This window comes from Nerophis ophidion, linkage group LG17 (assembly GCF_033978795.1).
Source record: "Nerophis ophidion isolate RoL-2023_Sa linkage group LG17, RoL_Noph_v1.0, whole genome shotgun sequence".
In the NCBI taxonomy this organism is placed as follows: Eukaryota; Metazoa; Chordata; class Actinopteri; order Syngnathiformes; family Syngnathidae; genus Nerophis; species Nerophis ophidion.
In genome coordinates, this window is record NC_084627.1 from 3,665,870 (window position 1) to 3,693,369 (window position 27,500).

The 27,500-nt window shown below is 40.0% G+C and overlaps 2 protein-coding genes across 4 annotated transcripts in view; one reads left to right on the plus strand and one right to left on the minus strand.

The window, feature by feature from the left end:
• The window catches only part of cabp7b (calcium binding protein 7b), a 207,990-nt gene extending 197,642 nt beyond the window's left edge, over nt 1-10,348 (minus strand). Inside the window, exons 1-3 of one of the 2 annotated variants that reach the window (XM_061875752.1) lie at nt 10,249-10,345; nt 2,110-2,141; nt 1,339-1,404 (exon numbers count right to left, since the gene is read on the minus strand). The gene's annotated coding sequence lies outside the window, so the exon portion shown is untranslated. Of the gene's footprint in view, nt 1-1,338; nt 1,405-2,109; nt 2,142-10,248 lie in introns of both variants that reach the window. The other variant, XM_061875753.1, reaches the window with a different exon arrangement.
• Nucleotides 10,349-12,211: 1,863 nt separating this feature from the next.
• The window catches only part of tescb (tescalcin b), a 21,970-nt gene continuing 6,681 nt past the window's right edge, over nt 12,212-27,500 (plus strand). The window contains exons 1-8 of one of the 2 annotated variants that reach the window (XM_061875757.1): nt 12,212-12,471; nt 14,553-14,622; nt 18,623-18,703; nt 18,769-18,908; nt 19,004-19,065; nt 22,530-22,637; nt 22,705-22,752; nt 27,029-27,132. In XM_061875757.1, the coding sequence (XP_061731741.1) occupies nt 12,408-12,471; nt 14,553-14,622; nt 18,623-18,703; nt 18,769-18,908; nt 19,004-19,065; nt 22,530-22,637; nt 22,705-22,752; nt 27,029-27,106 (651 nt within the window). In that variant the 5' untranslated portion in view covers nt 12,212-12,407 and the 3' untranslated portion in view covers nt 27,107-27,132. Of the gene's footprint in view, nt 12,472-14,552; nt 14,623-18,622; nt 18,704-18,768; nt 18,909-19,003; nt 19,066-22,529; nt 22,638-22,704; nt 22,753-27,028 lie in introns of both variants that reach the window. The other variant, XM_061875756.1, reaches the window with a different exon arrangement.

Genomic DNA, 27,500 nt, shown 5'->3' on the forward strand with positions numbered 1-27,500 from the left:
GGGAAAACACAAAAAGGTGCCAAAAATACAGCCCTTCAAGATTTAAAAGTACAATACGAACAGTTTTGGGAAATTCTGGAACCCTAATGATGCCTTCACAGTTTCCCATTCGGAAGTGACAGCTGTTGGTTGAGGGCGGTGGCAGCGGCAACCGGCGACTGCTTTGCAAAACATCTGTGAGCCAATCTGCGTTTTTATATTTGATTTAAGAGCTGCATGGTGCATTTATTATTTCTGACAGTCAAAGAAAAACATGATGCTAGCCAATTTTATCACGAGAACAATAAATGTATTAAAGCTTCCGTAAGGAAAAAGCTGGTGTGAGATTCGGACTATAAAGAAGTTTACTTTCATTTACTTTTAAATTACTGTGGCACAGTAAATATGGTTTAAACAGGCGGTTTGAACATACAATCATAGGCCTCGAATTTTTACTTTTTTAGGTCAAAGCAAGTGTAGCCTTAAAAGAGGGCTCATATTTTAGGGCACCAAGGCAAGTTAGAAATGTCATGTCTGTGTGTTCATGTTTTGTTTTAGTTATGTTCGGGTATGTTTTTTGGACACTCAGTTCTTGTTCTTGCACTTCCTGGTTTGTTTTGTTACCAAAGCAACTCATTAGTTTTCACCTTGTCCTCATGTCACGCCCCTGTCCTCATGTCTCACACCTGTTTTCACTAATCACCACAGTATTATTTAAGCCTGTCTGATTCCGTTGTTGGGCTTCACGGTGGCAGAGGGGTTAGTGCGTCTGCCTCACAATACGAAGGTCCTGCAGTCCTGGGTTCAAATCCAGGCTCGGGATCTTTCTGTGTGGAGTTTGCATGTTCTCCCCGTGACTGCGTGGGTTCCCTCCGGGTACTCCGGCTTCCTCCCACTTCCAAAGACATGCACCTGGGGATAGGTTGATTGGCAACACTAAAATTGGCCCTAGTGTGTGGATGTGAGTGTGAATGTTGTCTGTCTATCTGTGTTGGCCCTGCGATGAGTTGGCGACTTGTCCAGGGTGTACCCCGCCTTCCGCCCGATTGTAGCTGAGATAGGCGCCAGCGCCCCCAGCGACCCCGAAAGGGAATAAGCGGTAGAAAATGGATGGATGGATTCCGTTGTTCGTCCTGGCAACATCACCTTCTACCACCCTCGATCACCTGCTACACACCTTGTAAATCCATGCCAATGATCCATGTCCCGTTCTCCTTCTGTTCCAAAGTAAGTTTTCTTGTTATTTATGCCACAGTGCAAGTTTTTGTTTACACAGCCAAGTTTTTGTACCGCCATTGTGCGCGCCTTTTGTTTGCCTTTTTTTTTTAGTTATAGTGTTAAAATAAAAGATGTCTTTACCTTCACGCCATCTACGGTCCAAGTTCACTTGCATCTCGCGAAAATAACCACTCCATAGTCTAATTACTGACAAGAAGGGCACCATCAGAAGCATATCATATAGGAATTACCTATACACAATAAAACATTAACAAAATGCTGTGTCACATGAATGTTTTTTGGAAGTAATACTTTTGTGACATGAAAAAAACAAGTAACGTTAAAAAAAAAAAAAAGGTGTTTCCTTTTGGATATTAAATAAGAGAAAGCCAATTTGGCTAAAGTAAATGAAGTCTAATAAACATGCTTTGTTCTTCTCTTGGTTCAGTACAACAGTTTGGCCAACAAAAATAAAGAATGACACCTCTCACATTCAATACACAATTTTCACAGCCTTCGTTCAGTTATGAGATGACAAAACATTTGAGCTAGTATTGATGTTATTTGTAATCAATGCTATGTTGGAATTCTTATTAATATTGAGAATGTTGTTGATATTATTAATTTTTGTTTGACTACTTTTATTGTTTTGTGTCATGTTTGTGTGTCCTCTCAATTGCTCTGTTGATTGCTAGTCTGAATGTTGCTGGGCCCGGGTTAGGTTTTGGAATTGGAATATTATGGTATTATTGTGTATTATTTTGTTGGATTGATTAATAGAAAAATTAAAAATAAATAAAAGAGAAAAAAAGCACACTGATACAGTTTACAGTTAAATAAAGGAGTGAACACCCCAGTAAACAAACTAAAGAATTTATAAAGAAGTTGTGACAACGTTGCATGTTTCCTTACCTGATTAACTCTGTCACAGCAGCTGATGGACGCTGTATTGAGAAAACAAAAGAAACATCAAAAAATGGTTTTCTCCTTCGCTGTTTACGTTTAGTGTGGGGACAAGTGCGTCCGTCTCCAATATTGTCCACACCTGTCTCCATCTAAACACAGCATTGCGCTCTTAAACACAGAATGGGAAGCCAGGAAAACGACGTTAAACCAAGCACTTGGCTCTGTTTACTCCGCGAGGAAATCTCCGGAGCAAAGTCTGTGTAGTTAGTCCGCCATGATTATCAGGCCAAACGTGAAGTGAATTATATTTATATAGCGCTTTTCTCAAGTGACTTTACATAGTGAAACCCAATACCTATGTTACATTTAATTAATGTGGGTGGCACTGGGAGCAAGTGGGTAAAGTGTCTTGCCCAAGGACACAACGGCAGTGACTATGATGGCGAAAGTGGGGATCGAACCTGGAACCCTCAAGTTGCTGGCACGGCCATTCTACCAACCGAGCTGTACCGCTAGTGCGCAAGTGCCTGACTTTGTGGTGCCTAAAATGCATTAATAAATGACAGGGTTTCGGTAAGCAAAAAAATTTGATCGTATAACTATCCATTTTCTACCGCCTGTCCCTTTCGGAGTCGCGGGGGGATCTCAGCTGCATTCGAACCGTCGGGAATTTTTATCGCAAATTATCATTATACCGTTTACTATTATATTCGTACACAAAAACTCCTTTGTGCCACACGCCAATAGACTCTCGGGGGCGGGGAATAGTAGGATGACAAGGGATGCAAAACAATAACAGTGCAATACGTTTTCATAACATGGTCACTACTGCCTACTTTGTCCTGTTATATTCTTATTTTACTGTTATATTTTTATTCCCATTGTTGCTTTTTTATTTTTCATTCTTATTGTAATATTTCTCTATTTTGTTTCCATTCAAACCCGCATTATTTACTTTTATTTAAATTGATCTCAACTCTGTACACTGCTGCTGAAATTTTAATTTTCCTGAAGGAACTCTCCTGAAGGAATCAATAAAGTACTATCTATCTATCTATCTATCTATTAAAAAGTAAAAAGTCAGGTGCTGTCACGGCATGTTCTTGCCGCGGGTGTTGGTCAATTTTAGGGCATTACGGCAAATGAAGAGGGTTAAATTCGAGCCCTACAATAATAATTACTAAAAAGATCTAACCAATGACTGTACAGTGCATGCAAACCACTAACAAAACATGCCATGTTATTATTTTTGTTTGTTGGGAAAAGTGGTAGAAAATGGATGCATGGGGTTCGTAGCAAATTATTTTGAACATATAAAAGGAAGTTAAGAAGTGAATGACTATTATGTTTTTAAAAAAAATGACATAATGTTACTTATTAGTCTAAAAAGGTGAAGTGGATTCAGTGCAGTCAATAAATTTTGAATTTCTTCAGTGACACTGAAATCATGATGTATCGTGGATGAAAATTCTTTCAATACATAGATTATCGCATAATCGTAGTATCGTGATCTTATCGTTATCGTGGGCAAAATATTGTGATATTATCGTATCGCGAGGTACCTGATGATAGCCAGCCCTAGCGGATAGCACAGAAAGGTATAGCGATATTAGCTCGGATTCAGACTCGGATTTCAGCGCCGTAAGCGATTCAACAGATTACGCATGTATTGAAACGGATGGTTGGAGTATGGAGGCCGGTAGTAAAAACAAAATTGAAGAAGAAACTGAAGCTATTGAGCCATATCACGGCAGATTTTGTTGACTTTATCGTTGGAAATGCATCTGCTCTGAGTGTCGCAGGATATCCACACATTCTTGCCAATTCTGTCGTAGCATAGCTGTCGTCGGTAAAGTGTGCAGAACAAACGAGGAACTTTCGCATCTTTTGGCCACTGGTGCAACTTGATTCCGTCTGTTCGTTTTGTTAGACCCTCCGACAACACACCGACGAGGCATGATGTCTCCGAGGTACAGGAAAACAGTCGAAAAAACGGAAAATAACAGAGCTGATTTGACTTGAGAAAATGGCGGATTGCTTCATGTTGTGACGTCACGGGTGAAAGGTCATCGCTCGACAGGCTATCAATTGAAAGGCGTTTAAATCGCCAAATTAACCCTTTTAGAGTTCGGAAATCAGTTAAAAAAAACATATGGTCTTTTTTCTGCAACATCAAAGTATATATTGACGCTTACATAGGTCTGGTGATAACGTTCCCCTTTAATTTCCCCTCGGGGATTATTAAAGTCTTTCTGATTCTGAACTTGTATGTCACAAGCACAGCTCAGCGTTTACAATTTACCATAAATTCTAACAGTAGAAGTGTCCAGGCTGGTCCCACAACATAACATTTAGCTAACACAAGTGTCCCACGTTTACTATAGCAACAATTACAGGTGCTTTCTGTTTAATTGCTATTACTACTTTTGGTTCACTCGGCCATGGAAATGAGTTGCGCTCACTTTTTACGTATGGCTCCTTTAAAAGACAGTGGATCATATAGAACACAAATGATCCACAAGCCAATGTCAGATAAGCCTTTATACGTAATAGAAGCTACACTTTCAAGGACAAACGTCACGTAAACAACATTTCAACCAGCATTTCTTTAGGTGTAATCAATCACCAAAGAAGTTAAACAAAAGGGTCATCAACAGTGTGTCAATGTTACTTGGTGAAATACTACCACCATGTGGCTTATGGAAACACAACCATCAAGTCCTTCCTTGTTTCGTCCTTTAAAGGCAATGTTGGAGCATGTTGCACAATATTCACACATTAAAGTTCACGCCCAGATCAACAGAAAGAATTTTGCCACAGGGCCAGGAAGAGCTTTGGTTACACAATAAAAACACAACATACCAAAACAACTACTGTGCAATACTACCCATTCGAGCGCAATACGTCCGACACTGATTGTTATTTATTACTTCGGTACTCTTGTCTTGTTCTATATATTGTATTTCTATAGTGTTTCATACATTGTACAGGATTGCTTATTATTTGTATTGGATAGTAGTCTGTTTATTTTAATTTTTAGTTTTTCCTTTATTACCTCTTATGCCCAAATGTGTTCCCACTACCGCACCTTTAAGTTGGAGTCCTTAATCTCGTTATATGTAAATATAATGACAATAAAGTCCATTCTATTCAACAGTGGCAGACATTTTAGACCAGGCCTGGGCAATTATTTTGACTTAGGAGGCCAAATTTAGAGAAAAAAAATGTGTCTGGGGGCCGGTATATCTATTTTTAGGAAAACTAATACAAAACCTCACAATAATGTCTTATTGAATGCTAAAAATGTTATGACGGACCGCCTTAAAAACAGAATGGATTTTTTTTTTCTATGAACGATAAAACCCTGAATATTGAGAACATATGAACGTCACACTACCTCTCAATCGACATATTTTACAATCAAGCCAAATGCAACAAACTCCGCGCAATATAAACGTGAAGGGTTTAAAAAAACAAAAAACATCTACAATCTCATATATAAATGATAAATGGGTTGTACTTTTATAGTGCTTTTCTACCTTCAAGGTACTCAAAGCGCTTTGACACTACTTCCACATTTACCCATTCACACACACATTCACACACTGATGGAGGGAGCTGCCATGCAAGGCGCTAACCAGCACCCATCAGGAGCAAGGGTGAAGTGTCTTGCTCAGGACACAACGGACGTGACGAGGTTGGTACTAGGTGGGGATTGAACCAGGGACCCTCGGGTTGCGCACGGCCATTCTCCCACTGCTCCACGCCGTCCACTAAACTTTAGAACTTTCTTGTAAAAATCTCCTTCTTCCGCGTCTGGCCCTGACACCCACATTTCAGGCTGGCCGCTCTGGAAACAGTCTGTGGAAACGCTCCCCGCCCACACTGCTTGGTGCCTCGTCTGACCTGCTGTGACGTAGATTACCATAGTAACTAGTAGGGTTGTACGGTATATGGGTATTAATATAGTAATGCGATAATAATGAATCATATTACGTAGCATACCGCCTCTGAAAAGTACCGGTCTGCCACACCCTAAGATTTTTTTGTTAAAATAAAGCCAATAATGCAATTTTTTCTGGTCCCCTTTATTTACAAAAGTATCAAAGTGCCGAAAATTATCAAAATAATATTGGTATCAGCACAACACTAGTCACTAAAATATCATGCAAAAGCACAGATTCCAACCATTGAAATATGTTGTATAGTTCAAGACTTATGATAATTAAGGGACGGCATGGCGCAGTGGGAGAGTGGCCGTGCGCAACCCGAGTGTCCCTGGTTCAAATCCCACCTAGTACCAACCTCGTCACGTCCGTTGTGTCCTGAGCAAGACACTTCACCCTTGCTCCTGATGGGTGCTGGTTGGCGCCTTGCATGGCAGCTCCCTCCATCAGTGTGTGAATGTGTGTGTGAATGGGTAAATGTGGAAGTAGTGTCAAAGCGCTTTGAGTACCTTGAAGGTAGAAAAGCGCTATACAAGTACAACCCATTTATTTATTTATTTATAATTTGAAAACATCACTGCACATCATAATGGCAGCTACACTTTCCAACTTAAAGATCTAAAAAAATATATTTGGGAATGTCTGGCGGGCCAGATTAATAAACTCAATGGGCTGCAAGTGGCCCCCGGGCCTTCATTTGCCCAGGTCTGTTTTAGACTAACATGTTCTTATGGTCTATATCAGTGGTTCTCAACGTTTTTTCAGTGATGTACCCTCTGTGAACAAATTTTTTGATTCAAGTACCCCCTAATCAGAGCAAAGCATTTTTGGTTGAAAAAAAAAAGAGATAAAAAAGTAAAATACAGCACTATGTCATCAGTTTCTGATTTATTAAATTGTAACACTGCAAAGTATTGCTCATTTGTAGTGGTCTTTCTTGAACTATTTTGAAAAAAAGATATGAAAATAATTAAAAACTTGTTGAAAAATAAACAAGTGATTCAATCTGAATAAAGATTTCTACACGTAGAAGTAATCATCAACTTAAAGGCCTACTGAAATGAGATTTTCTTATTTAAACGGGGATAGCAGGTCCATTCTATGTGTCATACTTGATCATTCAGCGATATTGCCATATTTTTGGTGAAAGGATTTAGTAGAGAACATCCACGATAAAGTTTGAAACTTTTGGTCGCTAATAAAAAAGCCTTGCCTGTACCGGAAGTAGCAGACGATGTGCGCGTGACGTCACGGGTTGTGGAGCTCCTCACATCTGAACATTGTTTACGATCATGGCCACCAGCAGCGAGAGCGATTCGGCCCGAGAAAGCGACGATTTCCCCATAATTTGAGTGAGGATGAAAGATTCGTGGATGAGGATAGTGAGAGTGAAGGACTAGTAAAAAAAAAAAGAGGGAGAGGGCAGTGGGAGCGATTCAAATGTTATTAGACACATTTACTAGGATAATTCTGGAAAATCCCTTATCTGCTTGTGTTACTAGTGTTTTAGTGAGATTATATAGTCGTACCTGAAAGTCGGAGGGGTGTGGCCACAGGTGTGGTGACCGCCAGTGTCTCTGAGGGAAGCCACGTTTCTCGACGAGGCGAAGTGAAGGCAGCCGTTGGGACCGGGCTGAGCTTTTTTCCCCCTTCCTCCACGATGGAAGCATCCCACGTTCGGGGGCGGCCGGTTGGAGGAGGCAAGAGAGTCCAAAGCTGCCTCTTTGACAGGTGCATGAGGAGCGACGCATGGTCCGCTCATGTCTAGGTAAGAGCCGACTTATTACCACAATTTTCTCACCGAAACCTCCCGGTTGACATGTGGTAGAGAACCATGTTCGCTTGACCACTCTGTTCCATAGTAAAGCTCCACCTTCGGGAATGTAAACAAGGAAACACCGGCTGTGTTTGTGTTGCCAAAGGCAGCCGCAATAAATGATAAATGGGCTGTACTTGTATAGCGCTTTTCTACCTTCAAGGTACTCAAAGCGCTTTGACACTACTTCCACATTTACCCATTCACACACACATTCACACACTGATGGAGGGAGCTGCCATGCAAGGCGCCAACCAGCACCCATCAGGAGCAAGGGTGAAGTGTCTTGCTCAGGACACAACGGACGTGACGAGGTTGGTACTAGGTGGGATTTGAACCAGGGACACTCGGGTTGCGCACGGCCACTCTCCCACTGCGCCACGCCGTCCCAATACACCGCTTCCCCCCTACATCTTTCTTCTTTGACGTCTCCATTATTAATTGAACAAATTGCAAAAAAATCTGCAACACAGATGTCCAGAATACTGTGTAATTATGCAACTAAAGCAGACTATTTACAGCTGGAATCAGGCTGGAACAAAATGTCACGCGCACGCATTGCAACACATGCCGTATTGGCATGTGTTGCAATGTTAATATTTCATCATTGATATATAAACTATCAGACTGCGTCGTCGGTAGTAGTGGCTTTCAGTAGGCCTTTAAAGTGCCCTCTTCGGGGATTGTAATAGAGATCCATCTGGATTCATGAACTTAATTGTAAACATTTCTTCACAAAAAAAGAAATCTTTAACATCAATATTTATGGGACATGTCTACAAAAAAAATCTAGCTGTCAACACTGAATATTGCATTGTTGCATTTCTTTTCACAGTTAATAAACTTACATTCATATTTTGTTGAAGTATTATTCAATAAATATATTTATAAAGGATTTTTCAATTGTTGCTACTTTTAGAATATTTAAAAAAAACCGTCACGTACCCCTTGGCATACCTTCAAGTACCCCCAGGGGTATGCGTACCCCCATTTGAGAACCACTGTGTTAGACTAACATGTTCTTATAGTCTGCGATGAAGTGGCGACTTGTCCAGGGTGTACCCCGCCTTCCGTTCGATGGTAGCTGAGATAGGCGCCAGCGCCCCCCGCGACCCCGAAAGGGAATAAGCGGTAGAAAATGGATGGATGGATGGCCCCTCGCGGCGCCAAAGGGAATGAGAGGTAGGAAATGGATGGATGGATGGATGGATGGATTTTTTTATGGTCTATATCAGTGTCGTTTTGAGCCAAGGCACATTTTTTGCATTGAAAAAATCCGGAGGCACACCATCAGCAGAAATCATTAAAAAACTAAAAAGTCGTTGTCGCAATTGTTGGATATGATTTTAAATCATAACCAAGCATGCATCACTATAGCTCTTGTCTCTAAGCAGGTGTTTTGTCACCACCTGTCACATCACACCGTGACCTAATTGGACTTTTTTGCTGGTTTCCTGTTTATAGTGTTTTAGTTCCTGTCTTGCGCTCCTATTTTGGTGACTTTTTCTCTTTTTGGGGGGGGTATTTTCCTGTAGCAATTTCATGTCTTCCTTTAAGCGATATTTCCCGCATCTACTATGTTTTAGCATTCAAGAATATTTCCGTTGTTTTTATCCTTCTTTGTGGGGACATTGTTGACTGTCATGTCATGTCATGTTCGGATGTACTTTGTGGACGCCGTCTTTGCTCCCCAGTAAGTCTTTGCTGGCGTCCAGCATTCTGTTTTTGTTTACTTTGTAGCCAGTTCAGTTTTAGTTTTGTTCTGCAGAGCCTTCCCTAGGTTTCAATGCTATTTCTTAGGGGCACTCACCTTTTGTTTATTTTTAGTTTAAGCATTACACACCTTTTCACCTGCCTCCCACTGTTTCCGACATCTACAAAGCAATTAACTACCGGCTGCCACCTACTGGTATGGAATAGTATTACACGGTTACTCTGCCGAGCTCAAGACAGCACCGACACTCAACAACAACGCATAATTTGCAGACTATAATTACTGGTTTGCAAAAATGTTTTTAACCCAAATAGGTGAAATTATATCATCTCTCACGGCACACCAGACTGTATCTCACGGCACACTAGTGTGCTGCGGCACAGTGGTTGAAAAACACTAGTCTAAATAGCAAAGTTAGCTCACGGGTGTTTTAAATGTGATTATCAGCAGCCAGTCAGCTTGTTAATGTTGGAGAAAATGGTCACAGGCTTTTTTACATTTAAATATTGTTAGTGTATTTGAATAAATACCAGTGAAGAAATAAAGGCGCCATATTGTTACATCCTGGTGGAGAGTGCCTCTGCTTGTGTTTACACGCATTTTTACAACGTTACTAAATACTACATAAGGGAACATACACAAAAATATTAGACTTTAGTTCATCTTACCTTATTTCCTCCTTTGTTGTCTTTATTGGCACAGTTTGCGTGTCTTTGGTTTTACTTCTGCACGGGGCTTCCTGGTTTCCCTTACTTCCGGGTAAATCGACCAATCAGGTTCCTTTCTACCCCCCTTTTCAGACACCTGTATCTAATTAGCTCATTGGTTCATGTTCAAACTTGGATTATTTTTTGTTTGACTGCGTGGTTAATCTTTAAAAAAAACACACACATAAACAGAGACGGTAACAATAAATACAAATTTAAAAAAAAGTTGTTTTTGTTTAATTTGAAAAGTAGTAAAATATCCGAGCAGTAAAAATTAGGTTGAGTTTGAGTCGATATTTTTTTGGCTTAATCCAAATGAATTTCGCCAAAAAGATAAGAAAGAAATAAAATACAAGGCATTGCGTGTCACAAAAATTCAAACCAGGGGTCATCAACTCGGTGCCCGCGGGCACCAGGTCGCCCGTAAGGACCAGATGAGTCGCCCGCTGGCCTGTTCTAAAAATAGCTCAAATAGCAGCACTTACCAGTGAGCTGCCTCTATTTTTTTTATTTACTAGCAAGCTGGTCTTGCTTTGCTCAACATTTTTAATTCTAAGGGAGAAAAAAACTCAAATACAATTTGAAAATCAAAGAAAATATTTTAAAGACTTGGTCTTCACTTGTTTGAATAAATTCATTTATTTTTTTTACTTTGCTTCTTATAACGTTCAGAAAGACAATTTTAGAGGAAAAAAATTCAACCTTAAAAATGATTGTAGGATTTTTAAAGACCTTTTTACCTTTTAGATTTCTTCCTCTTCTTTCCTGACAATTTAAATTAATGTTCAAGTAAATTTATTTTTTTTATTGTAAAGAATAATAAATACATTTTAATTTAATTCTTCACTTTAGCTTCTGTTTTTTTGACGAAGAATATTTGTGAAATATTTCTTCAAACTTATTATGATTAAAATTCAAAAATAATATTCTGGCAAATCTAGAAAATCTGTAGAATCAAATTTAAATCTTATTTCAAAGTCTTTTGAATTTCTTTTAAAATTTTTGTTCTGGGAAATTTAGAAGAAATAATGATTTGGGACGGCGTGGCGCAGTGGGGAGAGTGGCCGTGCGCAACCCGAGGGTCCCTAGTTCAAATCCCACTTAATACCAACCTCGTCACGTCCGTTGTGTCCTGAGCAAGACACTTCATCCTTGCTCCTGATGGGTGCTGGTTGGCGCCTTGCATGGCAGCTCCCTCCATCGGGGTGTGAATGTGTGTGTGAATGGGTAAATGTGGAAGTAGTGTCAAAGCGCTTTGAGTACCTTGAAGGTAGAAAAGCGCGATACAAGTACAACCCATTTATCATTTGTCTTAGTTAGAAATATAGCTTGGTTCAGTTTGTTATATATTCTAACAAACTGCAGATTGGATTTTAACCAATTTAAAACATGTCATCAACATTTTAAAATTAATCTTTAATCAGGAAAAATTACTAATGATGTTCTATAAATTATTTTTATATTTTTTTCAAAAAGATTCGAATTACCTAGTTTTTTTTTTCTTCTTTTTTTCGGTTTAATTTTGAATTTTAAAGAGTCGAAATTGAAGATAGACGATGCTTCAACATTTAATTTTCTTTTTCCCCCCTGTTTTCTCGTCTTTTAAAACGTTCAATTTAGTGTTTTTTTCATCATTTATTCTCTACAAAAAAAACTTCCATAAAAGGAAAAACAATGTACGACAGAATGACAGACAGAAATACCCATTTTTTAAATAGATATATAGATTTAAAGGTAAATTGAGCAAATTGGCTATTTCTGGCAATTTATTTAACTGTGTATCAAACGGGTAGCCCTTCGCATTAATCAGTACCCAAAAAGTAGCTCTTGGTTTCAAAAAGGTTGGTGACCCCTGATTTAAACGCTTTGGAATGAAAATCAATATAAAGACTGGGTGAAGCCGGGCTCCGTGACGTCACCGGCCTTGATCACGGAAGTAATGTGTTGGCTCTCCGCGGGGATGAAGGCTGTCTGCGTGTGTCAGCCGCTCCGATGCGTTTCACGACATCCGAGTTTCGCTTCTTTTCGCCTCCTTTGCTCAGTAGTTGACTCGTCCTTCTACCCACCGACCTGTGCCCCGCCAGTGGACCGGCCCACGAAGTACTTTTCCCCCTTTAAAGATGGGTGTGTGGCACTCTGTACCTGGTCCGCCGGAATACAGACAACTGGCGGACAAGACGGGCTGTGAGTATGCTAACAAACATTAAACCTGTTTTGTTTACGTGTAAATAATGTAACAAACATTACACCTTGTTTATTTACGTGTAACTAATGTTACAATGTGGGAAACTCGATGAATTGTACTGAAATGACAACGATGTGTTGCCTTGACTTCCTGGCCATTTCATTAGGTACAACTGCACACTACAATGATACTAAAACAAACAAATACCGTATTTCCTTGAATTCCCGCCCGGGCGCTAATTATTTTATAACCTCTTCTCACTCTTGCGCTTACCAAAGGCATGTGGTGAAAGTAAGCATTGATTGATTGATACTTTTATTAGTAGATTGCACAGTTCAGTACATATTCCGTACAATTGACCACTAAATGGTAACACCCCAATAAGTTTTTCAACTTGTTTAAGTCGGGGTCCACGCTAATCAATTCATGGTACAAATATATACTATCAACATAATACAGTCATCACACAAGTTAATCATCATAGTATGTACATTGAATTATTTACATTATTTACAATCCGGGGGGTGGGATGAGGAGCTTTGGTTGATATCAGAACTTCAGTCATCAACAATTGCATCAACAGAGAAATGTGGACATTGAAACAGTGTAGGTCTTATTTAGTAGGAAATGTACAGCCAGCAGAGAACATAGTGAGTTCACATAGCATAAGAACAAGTATATACATTAGAAGTACATTTGAGTTGTTTATAATCCGGGGAGATGGGATGTGAATGGAGGAGGGTATTAGTAAAGTGTTGAAGTTGCCTTGGAGGTGTTGTTTTAGAGCGGTTTTGAAGGAATATAGAGATGGACTTACTTTTACACCTGTTGGGAGTGCATTCCACATTGATGTGGCATAGAAAGAGAATGAGTTAAGACCTTTGTTAGATCGAAATCTGGGTTTAACGTGGTTTGTGGAGCTTCCCCTGGTGTTGTGGTTATGGCGGTCATTTACGTTAAGGAAGTAGTTGGACATGTACTTCGGTATCAGGGAGGTGTAGCGGATTTTATAGACTAGGCTCAGTGCAAGTTGTTTTACTCTGTCCTCCACCCTGAGCCAGCCCACTTTGGAGAAGTGGGTTGGATTGAGGTGTGATCTGGGGTGGAGGTCTAAAAGTAACCGGATTATCTTATTCTGGGATGTTTGGAGTCTAGATTTGAGGGTTTTGGAGGTGCTGGGGTACCAGGAGGTGCAAGCGTAATCGAAGAAGGGTTGAATGAGAGTTCCCGCTAGAATCCTCAAGGTGCTTTTGTTGACCAGAGAGGAGATTCTGTAGCATGCGCTAATTATTTCAAAACCTCTACTCACTCCGACACTTACCAATCAATCAATCAATCAATCAATGTTTACTTATATAGCCCTAAATCACTAGTGTCTCAAAGGGCTGCACAAACCGCAACACGAACCACTACGACATCCTCCGTAGGCCCACATAAGGGCAAGGAAAACTCACACCCAGTGGGACGTCGGTGACAATGATGACTATGAGAACCTTGGAGAGTTATTTGCGGATTATTATTACTGGTTTGCAAAAAATGTTTTTAACCCAATTAGGTAAAATGACATCATCTCCCACGGCACACCAGACAATATCTCACGGCACACTGGTGGAAAAACACTGTACTAGGACAAAACATGGCAAGCATAGTAGGTAATAGTGAACTTATTAGTGACTATTCTTGTATTTAAAGGGATGGCGTGATAGTTTATAATCCTGTATTTTACAGTTTGTCTTTTTTTGTAGGTATGTTTGACACCTTTTAGCCCAATGTGGGCCGCCACTCTCAATAAAACAAGTTAATGAATAAACACAAGTCAAAAGTCTTTAACATTAGATGCATAGCTCCTATCCTCAACATGGAGTAGAAGCAGAGTCATATAGTGTTGCAGCTAATGAAGAGGCCATGATGCTTTAGTGATCAATAATTCATATTGCAGGGTAAAAGCGGTTTAACTTACTTCTCCATGTTCCAGTAAATAAAACATCAGACACCGGACAATTCCACCTGTAGCGGACATGGACACAACCTCAAAGTGTTTTACATGCAATTTGAATATATTTCTAAATGTGCTTTGCAGTCAGCTGTGAGCAGATAGGAGTTCTGCATAAAAGATTCAAGCAGTTGAGCCACGACGAAGACACCCTGAGGTACTTTTCTTCTTTGTTCTTATTTATTCTGCTGCTCATTGATTTCATGTGATTGCATGCTGCTAGAAACCTGCCTGACAGGCTCCTGGTATCAATGTATCGTGTGACAATACAGCAGCTGCAGCAAGGTCTTATGTAGGGCTGGGCGATACGGCCTTTTATTAATATCTCAATATTTTCAAGCCATGTCACTATACACAATATATATCTCGATATTTTGCCTTAGCCTTGAATTAACGCCTGATGCATATAATCACAGCAGTAGGACGATTCTGTGTGTCTACATTAAAAAAATCTTGTTCTTACTGCATTAATATATGCTCATTTCAAACTCTCATGCAGAGAGGGAAACCACAATTAAAGGCCTACTGAAATGAGATTTTCTTATTTAAACGGGGATAGCAGGTCCATTCTATGTGTCATACTTGATCATTTCGCGATATTGCCATATTTTTGCTGAAAGGATTTAGTAGAGAACATCGACGATAAAGTTTGCAACTTTTGGTCGCTAATAAAAAAGCCTTGCCTGTACCGGAAGTAGCAGACGATGTGCGCGTGACGTCACGGGTTGTAGAGCTCTTCACATCCTCACATTGTTTACAATCATAGCCACCAGCAGCTAGAGTGATTCGGACCGAGAAAGCGACAAGTTCCTCATTAATTTAAACGAGGATGAAAGATTCGTGGACGAGGATGGTGAGAGTGAAGGACTAGAAGGAAAAAAAAGAAAAAAAAAGACGAGGGCAGTGGGAGCGATTCAGATGTTATCAGACACATTTACTAGGATAATTCTGGAAAATCCCTTATCTGCTTATTGTGTTACTATTGTTTTAGTGAGATTATATAGTCATACCTGAAAGTCGGAGGGGTGTGGTGACCGCCAGTGTCTCTGAAGGAAGCCACGGAGGAGCCAAGAAAGTCGCAGCTGCCTCTTTGACAGCTGCAGGAGGAACGACACAAGCTCCGCCCATGTTTACGGTAAGAGCCGACTTATTACCACAATTTTCCCACCGACACCTGCCGGTTGACATGTGGTAGAGAACTATGTTCGCTTGACCGCTCTGTTCCATAATAAAGCTTCATAACAAACAAAGAAACACCGGCTGTGTTTGTGTTGCTACAGCCGGCTGCAATAATAATAGGAAATCAAAGAGTGTTCGTCCTTTGCTATGTGGTGGGTTACTGCGGACATTATCTCCTTTTGTTGTTGACTATTTTTGTCATACGGTGTTGGTCTGGAAATGTTTGCCTCTGCATTTTGATGGTGTGGGTATGGCATGGAACGGAGATGTTGACATGCGGAGTAGGCACTCTTCATTCTCGAGCAGGTGACTTTTCAAATGATGCTACATATTAGCAGTAATTTTACTTTTTGTAGCAACGCTTTTGCCCCACACTTGACATATTACGGTTGTCTGTTTGACATATTCACTCTTCATTCTCGAGCAGGTGACTTTTCAAATGATGCTACATATTAGCAGTAATTTTACTTTTTGTAGCAACGCTTTTGCCCCACACTTGACATATTACGGTTGTCTGTTTGACATATTCCCACTTGAAGCCAAACCTTCTGTTTTTCTTGGGAATTCATTCTTCCTTCATTTGTTACCAGATTCGCACCTTCTTTCTCTCGTATTACCACTCGCACGGCTCTGCTAGCATCCCAGCTAACGTTACCTATGCTGCTACTTCTCTGGTCCGCCAGGGCGTATGAGTATGTGACGTATGTAAGAAGGTGCGCTTGCTGTCTGTGAGAAGGAGAGACAGGAAAGAGTGAAGAAGAGCCTGAAGTGTAATGCCAGCAGCGAAAAGCAACTGTGTGATATTGTGAATATCACGACATAGTCATTTTCTATATCGCACAGATATAAACCCGCGATATATCGAGTAGATCAATATATCGTCCAGCCCTAAGCTGCTTAATATGACATCAAATGGTTTATGTCCTTCGCTATGTGGTAGGTTCCTGCGGACGTTATCTCCTTCTGTTGGTGACAAATTGTTTCATATGCTGTTGTTTTGGAAATGGTCGCTTCGGCATTTTGTTGGTTTGACACCGAACGGAGATGTTGACATGCAGAGTTTCAAGCACTCTTCATTCTCTAGCGCAGCGGTAGGGAACCTATGGCTCTAGAGCCAGATGTGGCTCTTTTGATGACTGCATCTGGCTCTCTGATAAATCTTAGCTGACATTGCTTAACACGATAAGTAATGAATAATTCCGCTGGTAATCACAGTGTTAAAAATAACGTTGAAATTATAAAACATTCTCATGCATTTTAATCCAACCATCCATTTTCTTTCGCATTTGTTCAAGAAGTCGCATTAATGGCAAGAAGTATTATATTTTTTTATTGGTTAGCTTTAGAGCAGGGGTGCCCATTACGTCGATCGCAATCGACTGGTCGATCTCGGAGGGTGTGTCAGTCGATCTCAAGCCAGGCATTAAAAAATAGACATAAAAATGAGCAATCATCAATCATACCAAGACTTCACTTTCGTCAGTTGTTTGACATTCTCGGCACCCGAGGAGCTTGTGAGATGACGCTGGCTGCTGCGAGCTCATATTTAAGAAAAAAATCACTAACAGGGCGGACGCAGAAAAACATATTTTATTTCTAGAGACTCCGTACCTACTGTCAAAACTCTAAAGACCGACTGCACAGTTCCTGTCTTCACCATAAAAGACCTGTTTCATCCTGCCTGTGCTAACAAAATAAGAGTCTCAGAAAGCTAGCGTGCACAAGCTAGCAAGCTACGGAGTTTGATTCCAATGTATTTCTCCCCCGCCCTCAGCGACCGCTTTCTCACTTGCTTGCCCACCCGCACACTCACTGACGTCACTCACCTGCTGCCAGACATTAAAGGGCCACACACATATGCTACTCTCATAACAAAGTGTTTAAAAAGGAGTATGCAAGTTGGACAAATGAGATGCCAAATCCAACCACTTTCATGTGGTATTGGACAGAAAGGGGAACTTTTTTTTCCCTCCATTTGAAAATGCAGACGTTATCAGCACCACTGTCTAATTCCAATCAATGCAAGTCATCAGAATCAGGTAATACACCAACTTATATTCTTGTCTTCATTAAAGAAAATAATCTATGTGTGTTAAACATGCTTGTATTATCATTAAACACCATTAATTTGTTAACAAAAATGTCTCTTTCATAAATAAATAAATATAAATTATAAATAGGAATGAGGTAGATCTCCTCGACTTGGTCAATTGAAAAGTAGCTCGCCTGCAGAAAAAGTGTGAGCGCCCCTGCCTTAGAATAACAATGTTATTAAAAATAATATGAGACTTATTATACTCTAAAAATGTTGGTCTTACTTAAAATGCACGGATTTAATTGTATTCAATGTTAAAAAAAATATTATATGACTCTCACGAAAATACATTTTGAAATATTTGGCTTTCATGGCTCTCTCAGCCAAAAAGGTTCCCGACCCCTGTTCTAGCGGGTGAGTTTTTAAATGATGCTACAAATTAGCAGTAGGTGCTACTTTTTGTAGCGACGCTTTTGCCGCATACTTGTTCGACATCTTCCCGCTTGAAGCCAAACCACCACCAGACGATGGTTTGGTGGTTTTTCTGAGGAATTAATTCTTCATTTGTTACCAGATTCGCACCTTCTTTCTCTTGTGTTACCACTCGCACCACTCTGCTAGCATCACAGCTAATGTTACCCATGCTGCTACCTCTCTGCTCGGCGAGGGCGTATGACTCGACAGTATGTGACGTATGTAAGAAGGTGCGCTTGTTTTAAGTCTCTGTGAGAAGGAGAGACAATAAAGAGTGAAAAAAGCCTGTAGTGTAATGCCCGCAGCTAAAAGCAACTGCGTGAGAAAGTATATTCGAATATCATGATATAGTCATTTTCTATATCGCACAGAGACAAACCCGCGATATATGGAGTATATCGATATATCGCCCAGCCCTAGTCTTATGTGTAGTAAACGTCCCACTTATAGTTTTTTTTCCATTCCCCAGGAGGGAGCACTTCATGGCCATTCCAGATCTGGCGTGGAATCCCCTCCGTCTGCAGATCATAGAGGCGTTCTTCGACAGGAGGTGCGGCCATCACACCCAGATCGTCACTATCAGTTAGCATGGTTTACCACGTCCTCCATTTCTAGAAACTTGGTGCCAGCTGGAGAGGGCACGATGGACGAGATCCGCCTGGAGGAGTTCGTGGTCATCATGTCCCATTTCAAGCCGCCTTCGCTGAGCATGACGGACGAGGAGCGGGACAGCATCAGGAAGGAGAAACTGAGATGTGCGCTTAGCAACCCGTCCGCCAATCCAAACGCTATTGTTTTAATTCATTTTTTTTACAACTGTTTTTAAGTGTCTGCTGTGTTCCGTCTGCAGTTTTATTCAACATGCACGACCACGACAACGACGGGAAAATAACGCTGGAGGAATACAGACAAGTGAGTGCTGGTATTTTGAAACTGTATTTGTACCGTAGGAAATTGTGGGAGTGTAAATAATCTGTTCCAGGGTCAAACTGACATCGTCGTGAATATTCTAGTTTCTTTATTTACCTTCTTTTGCTGTCCATCCATCCATCTTCTTCCGCTTATCCGAGGTTGGGTCGTGGGGGCAGCAGCCTAAGCAGCAAAGCCCAGACTTCTCTTTCCCTAGCCACTTCGTCCAGCTCTTCTCGGGGGATCCTGAGGTGTTCCATAGTCTTCCCAACGTGTCTTGGGTTTTTCCCGGGGCCTCCTACTGGTCGGTTGTGCCCTAAACACCTCCCTAGGGAGGCGTTCGGGTGGCATCCTGACCAGATGCCCAAACCACTTTATCTGGCTCCTCTCCATGTGGAGGAGCACAGGCTTTACTCTTGAGTTCCTCCCGGATGACAGAGCTCCTCACCCTATTTCTAAGGGAGAGCCCCGCTACCCGGCGGAGGAAACTCATTTCGGCTGCTTGTACCCGTGATCTTGTCCTTTTTGGTCATAATCCAAATCTCATGACCATAGGTGAGGATGGAAACGTAGATCGACCGGTAAATATAGAGCTTTGCCTTCCAGCTCAGCTCCTTCTTCACCACAACGGATCCATACTGGGTCCGCATTACTGAAGACGCCGCACCGATCCGCCTGTCGATCTCACAATCCACTATTCCCTCACTCGTGAACAAGACTCCAAGGTACTTGAACTCCTCCACTTGGGGCAGGGTCTCCTCCCCAACCCGGAGGTGGCACTCCACCCTTTTCCGGGCGAGAACCATGGACTCGGACTTGGAGGTTCTGATTCTCATCCCAGTCGCTTCTTTTGCTGTGTCAAACATTTTAGTTAGTATTAATGTTATTAGAACACTGATACATTTTGCAGTTAAATAAAAGGAGTGAACATTCCAATAAACAAACTACTTTGTTTATTGGAATGTTCACTCCTTTTATTTAACTGCAAAATGTATCAGTGTTCAAATTACATTAATACTAACTCATTTTGGCCGCTTGTACCCGTGATCTTGTCCTTTTGGTCATAATCCAAAGCTCAAGAACATAGGTGAGGATAGGAACGTAGATCGACCGGTAAATTGAGAGCTTTGCCTTCCAGCTCAGCTCCTTCAACACAACGGATCGATACAGCGTCCGCATTACTGAAGACGCCGCACCGATCCGCCTGTCGATCTCACGATCCACTCTTCCCCCACTCGTGAACAAGACTCCCAGGTACTTGAACTCCTCCACTTGGGGCAGGGTCTCCTCCCCAACCCGGAGGTGGCACTCCACCCTTTTCCGGGCGAGAACCATGGACTCGGACTTGGAGGTTCTGATTCTCATCCCAGTCACTTCTTTTGCTGTGTCAAACATTTTAGTTAGTATTAATGTAATTTGAACACTGATACATTTTGCAGTTAAATAAAAGGAGTGAACATTCCAATAAACAAACTAAAGATTTTATAAACAAGTTGTGACAACGTTCACGACACATCAGCCGCTGCGTGTTTCCTCACCTCATTAACTCTCAGTCACAGCACCTGATGGACGCTGTATTGAGGCAAGGAAAGCCAGATCAAAGAGTTTTCTCCTTTGCTTTATACTTTTAGTGTGGGGACAAGTGTGTCTGTCTCCAATATTGTCCACACCTGTCTCCATCTAAACACAGCAGTGCTCTCTTAAACGCACGCCGGGTAGCGAGGGAAAACGACGTTAAACCAAGCGCTCGGCTCTGTTTAATTATAGGGGAAATCTCCGAAGCAATGTCCCTATAGTTTGTACGCCATGATTTTCAAGCCAAACGACGCACCTGACTTAGTTTTCAGGAAGTAAGCAGTGCTCCCTAAAATGCATCACTAAATTACGTTTTTTCCTGTAATTAATAAATTACACTGTATTACTAACCATCGGTTTAACATTATACCGTTTGTTACATCCCTAATATCCGTACACACACATAAATATACATATTATATACATACATACAGTTGTGCTCTTAAGTTTACATACCCTGGGAAAATATGATTTCTTGGCCATTCTTCAGAGAATATGACTGATGACACAAAAACCTTTCTTCCACTCATGCTTAATGGTTGTGTGAAGCTATTTATTGGCAAACAACCCTGTTTACTCTTTTTAAATCAAAATGAAAAAAGAAAGTACCCAAATGACCATGATCAAAAGTTTGCATACCACAGTGACTTTGATCTGATAACATGCTCAAAAGTTGACACAAACAGGTTTCGAGGTTTCAATCCTGACCTGTGACCTGTTTGTTTGTAATTAATGTGTGTGTATTAAAGGTCAGTTAGTTTCTGGGCTTCTGACAAACTATTGCATCTTTCATCTATGGGGCGGTTTAGCTCGGTTGGTAGAGCGGCCGTGCCAGCAAACTTGAGGGTTGCAGGTTCGATTCCCGCTTCCGCCATCCTAGTCAATGCCGTTGTGTCCTTGGGCTAGACACTTTACCCACCTGCTCCCAGTGCCACCCACACTGGTTTAAATGTAACTTAGATATTGGGTTTCACTATGTAAAGCGCTTTGAGTCACTAGAGAAAAGCGCTATATAAGTATAATTCACTTCACTTCAGTGCTGCACAGATATTACTGGATTCTGAGTCATTGGGAACGCAAAATAATTGTCAAAGGATATGCGAGAAAAGGTAATTGAACTGCATAAAACAGGAAAGGGGTATAAAAAGATATCCAAGGAATTGAGAATGCCGATCGGCAGTGTTCAAACGCTGATTAAAAAGTAGAAAATGAGGGATTCAGGTAGACCAGCAAAGATTTCTGCCACAACTGCCTGGAAAATTGTTCGAGATGCAAAGAAAAATCCACAAATAACTTCAGCTGAAATACAGGACACTCTGAAAAATTGTGGTGTGGCTGTTTCAAGATGCACAATAAGGAGGCACTTGGTCGAGTGGCCAAAAAGTAAAATTTTGGTCTCGTCACTCCAAATTACTTTGTCGAGAACTTTTGATGCTTGGCTCTGTGCTGTTTGGCATAATGTAAGCGGGATACTTTGTGACATTTGCGCAGAAATGGCTTTCTTCTGGCGACTCGACCATGCAGCCCATTTTTCTTCAAGGGCCTCCTTATTGTGCATCTTGAAATTTTTTCAGTGGAAGGAAAATTTTTGTGTTATCATTCATATTCTCTGAAGAATGGCCAAGAAATCATAAATTCTCCCAGGGTATGTAAACCTATGAGCACGACTGTATATACAATATACACACCTGATTTAAAAAGGACAAAATATTCCTGTTCTTGACTAGATTGACGAAGAGATGATGAAGTGGATCGCAAGACTTAAAAAGCTCAATGCACGGGTTAATGTTTTTGTTTCTGGCTGAGCTAAGGTCGCACCTGATTGGCTGATTTTATGCATGATGCTAGCGTTTTTATTTTGTGGGTTTTTTTTTTTTTTGCATCTATTGTAGGTGGTAGAGGAGCTTCTATCTCGCAGCGGGTCCATCGGCAAGGAAACGGCCGAAAGCATCGCAGAGGCCGCCATGTTGGAAGTGGCCGCGATATCGATGGGTCACATGGTACGTTCACCAACCGACGCAATCTGCTTCTTTCTTAGCCATCGTTAACTCACTTGTGGCCCTGCAGGAGCCTGACGAGTTCTATGAGGGGATCACATTTGAGCACTTCCTCAAGGTGGGTCGCTAAAGTTCTTAATTAAACACGCTTGCTTGGACTCTCAAAGTTTTTACATCTAAAAAATAATTTCCTATGCAAGCACAGCCTTAAAATATTTTTCCCATGTAAGTACCGCCTGAAACCATATTTATACCATGCAACTACTACTAACAAATATTAAATTAAGCAAGTACCACCCTAAGAAAGTATTTTGATGTGCAAGTGCCACCTGAAAAATATTTATGCAGTGCAATGTGTTGCTACAGTATGCCAGAACTACTGAAAACATATTTTACTATGTAAGTACCACCTTAAAAAAAGTACACTTGAAACATTTTACCATGCACTCACTAACAAAGTTTTAAAAAAAAAAGTTATTTACTAAGCAAATACCACCTTAAAATGATGTTACTATACCAGTACTACCTAAACATATTTAGTTTAGTACCACGGAAAAAACAATGCAAGTGCTACCAAGACAAAAATAAGTTGCTATCTAAGTACCACTTGCAATATATTTTCCATGCACTATCTAAAAAAATATTTTACTAAGCAAATACCATCTGAAAAATGTGTTTCTACAATTGTAGTACTTAAAAATATTTTGATTAGTACTATGGAAAAAACAATGCAAGTACTACCTTAAAAAAGCAGGTTGCTGTGCAAGTCCCACCTATAAAAGTTTTGCTGTGCAACTACCACCTGAAAAATATTTATGCAGTGCAATGTGTTGCTGCAGCATGCCAGAACTGCTGAAAAATGTTTTACTATGTAAGTACTACCTTAAAAAAATATTTGCTGTGCAAGTACCCTTAAAACATTTTACCATGCACTCCCTAAAAAATTTTTTTTTACGTATAAAGTACCAACTTAAAAAAAGATGTTGCTATACAAGCACCGCCTGAAACATGTTTTGAAAGTATTGAAGAAGTATTTTTCTAAGCAGATACCACCTTAAAAATATGTTGCTATACCAGTACTACGTGAACGTATTTAGTTTAGTACCACGGAAAAAACAATGCAAGTGCTACCAAAACAAAAATAAGTTGCTATCTAAGTACCACTTGCAATATATTTTCCATGCAATATCTAAAAAAGTATTTTCACTCAGCAAATACCATCGGAAAAATGTTTTTCTACACTAGTAGTACTTAAAAATATTTTGATTAGTACTATGGAAAAAACAATGCAAGTACTACCTTAAAAAAGCAGGTTGCTGTGCAAGTACCACCCAGAAAAGTTTTGCTGTGCAAGTACCAAATGAAAAAAAAGTACCCTTGAAACATTTTACCATGCACTCCCTAAAAAGGTTTTTTAACATATCAAGTACCAACTTAAAAAAATATGCTGCTAATCAAGTGCCGCCTGAAACATATTTTCCATGCACTACCTGGAAAAGTATTTTACGAAGCAAATACCACCTTAAAAAAATGTTGCTATACCAGTACTACCTACACATATTTTGCTTAGTACCATAGAAAAATAATGCAAGTGCTACCAAAAAAAAATAAGTTGCTATCTAAAAAAGTATTTTACTAAGCATATTCCATCTGAAAAATGTGTTCCTACACTAGTAGTACTTAATAATATTTTGATTAGTATTATGGAAAATACTATGCAAGTGCTACCTTAAAAAAGCAGGTTGCTGTGCAATTACCACCTAAAAAAGTATTTTTGTCATGGAAGTATTACATGTTGGGGTAAAAAGTATGTTAAGCAAGTACTACCTGGAAAACATATTAATGACACTATTTTGTCACACAAGTACCACCTGAAAATGCGTTACTATACCAGTACTGCCTAAAAACATTTTGCTAACCTTAAAAACTAAAAATTAACCAAGAAGTACCACCTTAAAAAAATATGTTATGCAAGTGCCACCTGAAAAAGTATTCTTGTCATGCAGGTACCACACAAGATATAGTTTGCTAAGCAAGTACCACCTTAAAAAATATGTTGCTCTGCAAGTACCGTCTGAAACATATTTTCCATGCATTGCTTTAAAGTATTTTAGTAAAGCAAGTACCACCGGAAAATTTAGTTCCTGTGCCAGTACTACTTAAAATATTTTGATTAGCACCACTGAAAAAAACAATGGAAGTACTACCTGGAAAAAAATATTTTACTATCTAAGTACTAACTCAAATGTTTTTGTTAACCTGAAAAAATATGTTGCTAAGCTAATACTATTTGAATAAAACATTTTGCCATGTAAGTACTACCTGGAAAAAATATTTTTGTAATGCTAGTACCAAGTGACCATGTGAAAAATATTTTGCAAAGCAAGGACCATCCAAAAATATTTTGTTTATCCAAGCACTCCTTCCAAAATATTTTGCCTAGCAAGTACGACTTTGCTTACAATCAAAAGTTTAGCTTTGAATATTTGACTCAGTTAAAAAAAAATAGGAATTTGCAAATATTTTTCAATTGTTTTGTTCTTTTGGGTAATACATTTGTATGGTTGTGTTTCAAATGTAATTGTATTTAAACCTAAAAAATTGAGATGTCCGATAATATTGGACTGCCGATGGTTATCGAGCGATAAATGCTTTTAATGTAATATCGGAAATCGGTATCAAAAAGTAACATTAATGACTTTTTAAAACGCCGCTGTACGGAGTGGTACACGGACGTAGGGAGAAGTACCGAGAGCCAATTAACCATAAAGGCGCCAGCCCAATCACATAATATCTACGGCTTTTCACACACACAAGTGAATGCAAGGCATACTTGGTCAACAGCCATACAGGTCACACTGAGGGTGGCCGTATAAACAACTTTAACACTATGTTGAAGAGGTTCATTCAGCCTACTGACGTGTATTTACAAATGGTTGATTTATATAGGCTAGTAAGGTAAAGTTTTGTACCTGACAATATTCGGCTAACTTGCTTCTGCAGCCTTCATCAGAGGCATCACGTGATGTTAGAGTGACGTTGTCTGTGACGTGTTGTATGGATTGTTGGCGGCGTCCCCTGGTGGGATGGAACAATCCATATAACACGTCACGCTAACATCAGGTGACACCTCTGATGAGGGCTGCAGAAGCTAGGTAGCTGAAACTTGTCAAGTACAAAACTTTACCTTACTAGCCTATATAAATCAACCATTGATTGATTGATTGATTGATTGATATATTTTTATTTCAAATATGCAAAAAAAAAAAAAAAAAAACAAGAGCAAGCATGATCCAATACAGTGCTATAGCCTTAACGGCTATTATAACAAAATGAAAACAATGGAGAATAAAAAAACCAAAAAAAAACAAATAAGTATTCGACTTTTTTTTTTTATTATTATTTTTTTTTTTTACATATTTGAAAAGGAGTGAGAAGAAGTATACACTTATTTAATCCCACCGCTTTTCTTTAAAATCATAAATTACTCTGAGCTCGAACTTCCTTGTTCACTCTATGTACAAACTTAATGAACTTGTATATAAATAAATGATAAATATATACATACATATGCACACTACACACATACATAGCCACACCGTTACCACAAGTGCTCATGGAAATAGTATCATGAAAAAAAACAAAAAAACAGCAGTACCAGTGCCTCAATGGGCAGCCTCTAACTCTTTTGTAACCATTTATAAATATAACGACTTTAATTAACACTGTTACAAACATGTGCCACACTGTGAACCCACACCAAATAAGAATGACAAACCCATTTCGGCAGAACATCCGCACCGTAACACAACATAAACACAACAGTACAAATACCCGGAACCCCTTGCAGCACTAACTCTTCCGGTACGCGACTTTATACACCGCCTCGCCCGCCCACCTCAACCTCCTCATGCTCTCTCATGGAGAGCATGTCCCAAATTCCAAGCTGCTCTTTTGAGGCATGTTTTTAAAAAAAATAATGCTTTTTGTGACTTCAATAATAAATATGGCAGTGCCATGTTGGCATTTTTTCCCCCATAAATTGAGTTGATTTATTTTGGGAAACCTTGTTACATTGTTTAATGCATCCAGCGGGGCATCACAACAAAATCAGGCTTAATAATGTGTTCATTCCACCACTTTATATATCGGTATCGGTTGATATCGGAATCGGTAATTAAGAATTGGACAATATCGGATATCGGCAAAAAAGCCATTATCGGACATCTTTACTAAAAAAACAAACAGTACAACTAGATAAAGTGATATAGTGGTACTTGGACAACGGGTGGTCCGCCCAACAGGCTAATATTGCCTAATATTGATTTGCTCATACAAGTAAGTGAATGAGAGTGTGTCTCTAAACTTTTGCATACTGTACGTCCATTTTCCAGCTGCTGAAAGACTTTGAGATTGAGGCGAAGATGAACGTGCGCTTTTTGAACATGGACACGACAAATCTATGCAAGTGACGTTGGCACCAATCCAGTAATAAGTGGTGAGTGTGTGTACAGTACAGCAGGTGGGCATTGAGCAGCACCGCTTTTGACAAACTATGCAAATCCCTGCACAACGCACACATTCTTCTTATGTAACAGCCTTGGTAGATAGTCTAAATGCAAGATGTGGAGGCAATAATCCAGAGATGCAGGTTATGCACATACTTTGCAAGGGTTATGGACATGTTTGTCTGCAAGTGGCCACAACATTTGGCACACCTGCACAAACCCACGGCATGCATCAGAATTCACCATGTTTCGAATATTTAACCCCCCTCTACTGTATTTTATTACGTCTAATAATGAGGCCCTTGAGCATGCAACCATGTGAAGGGCTTCTTGCAACTGCTTGGATGCTCACTGCACT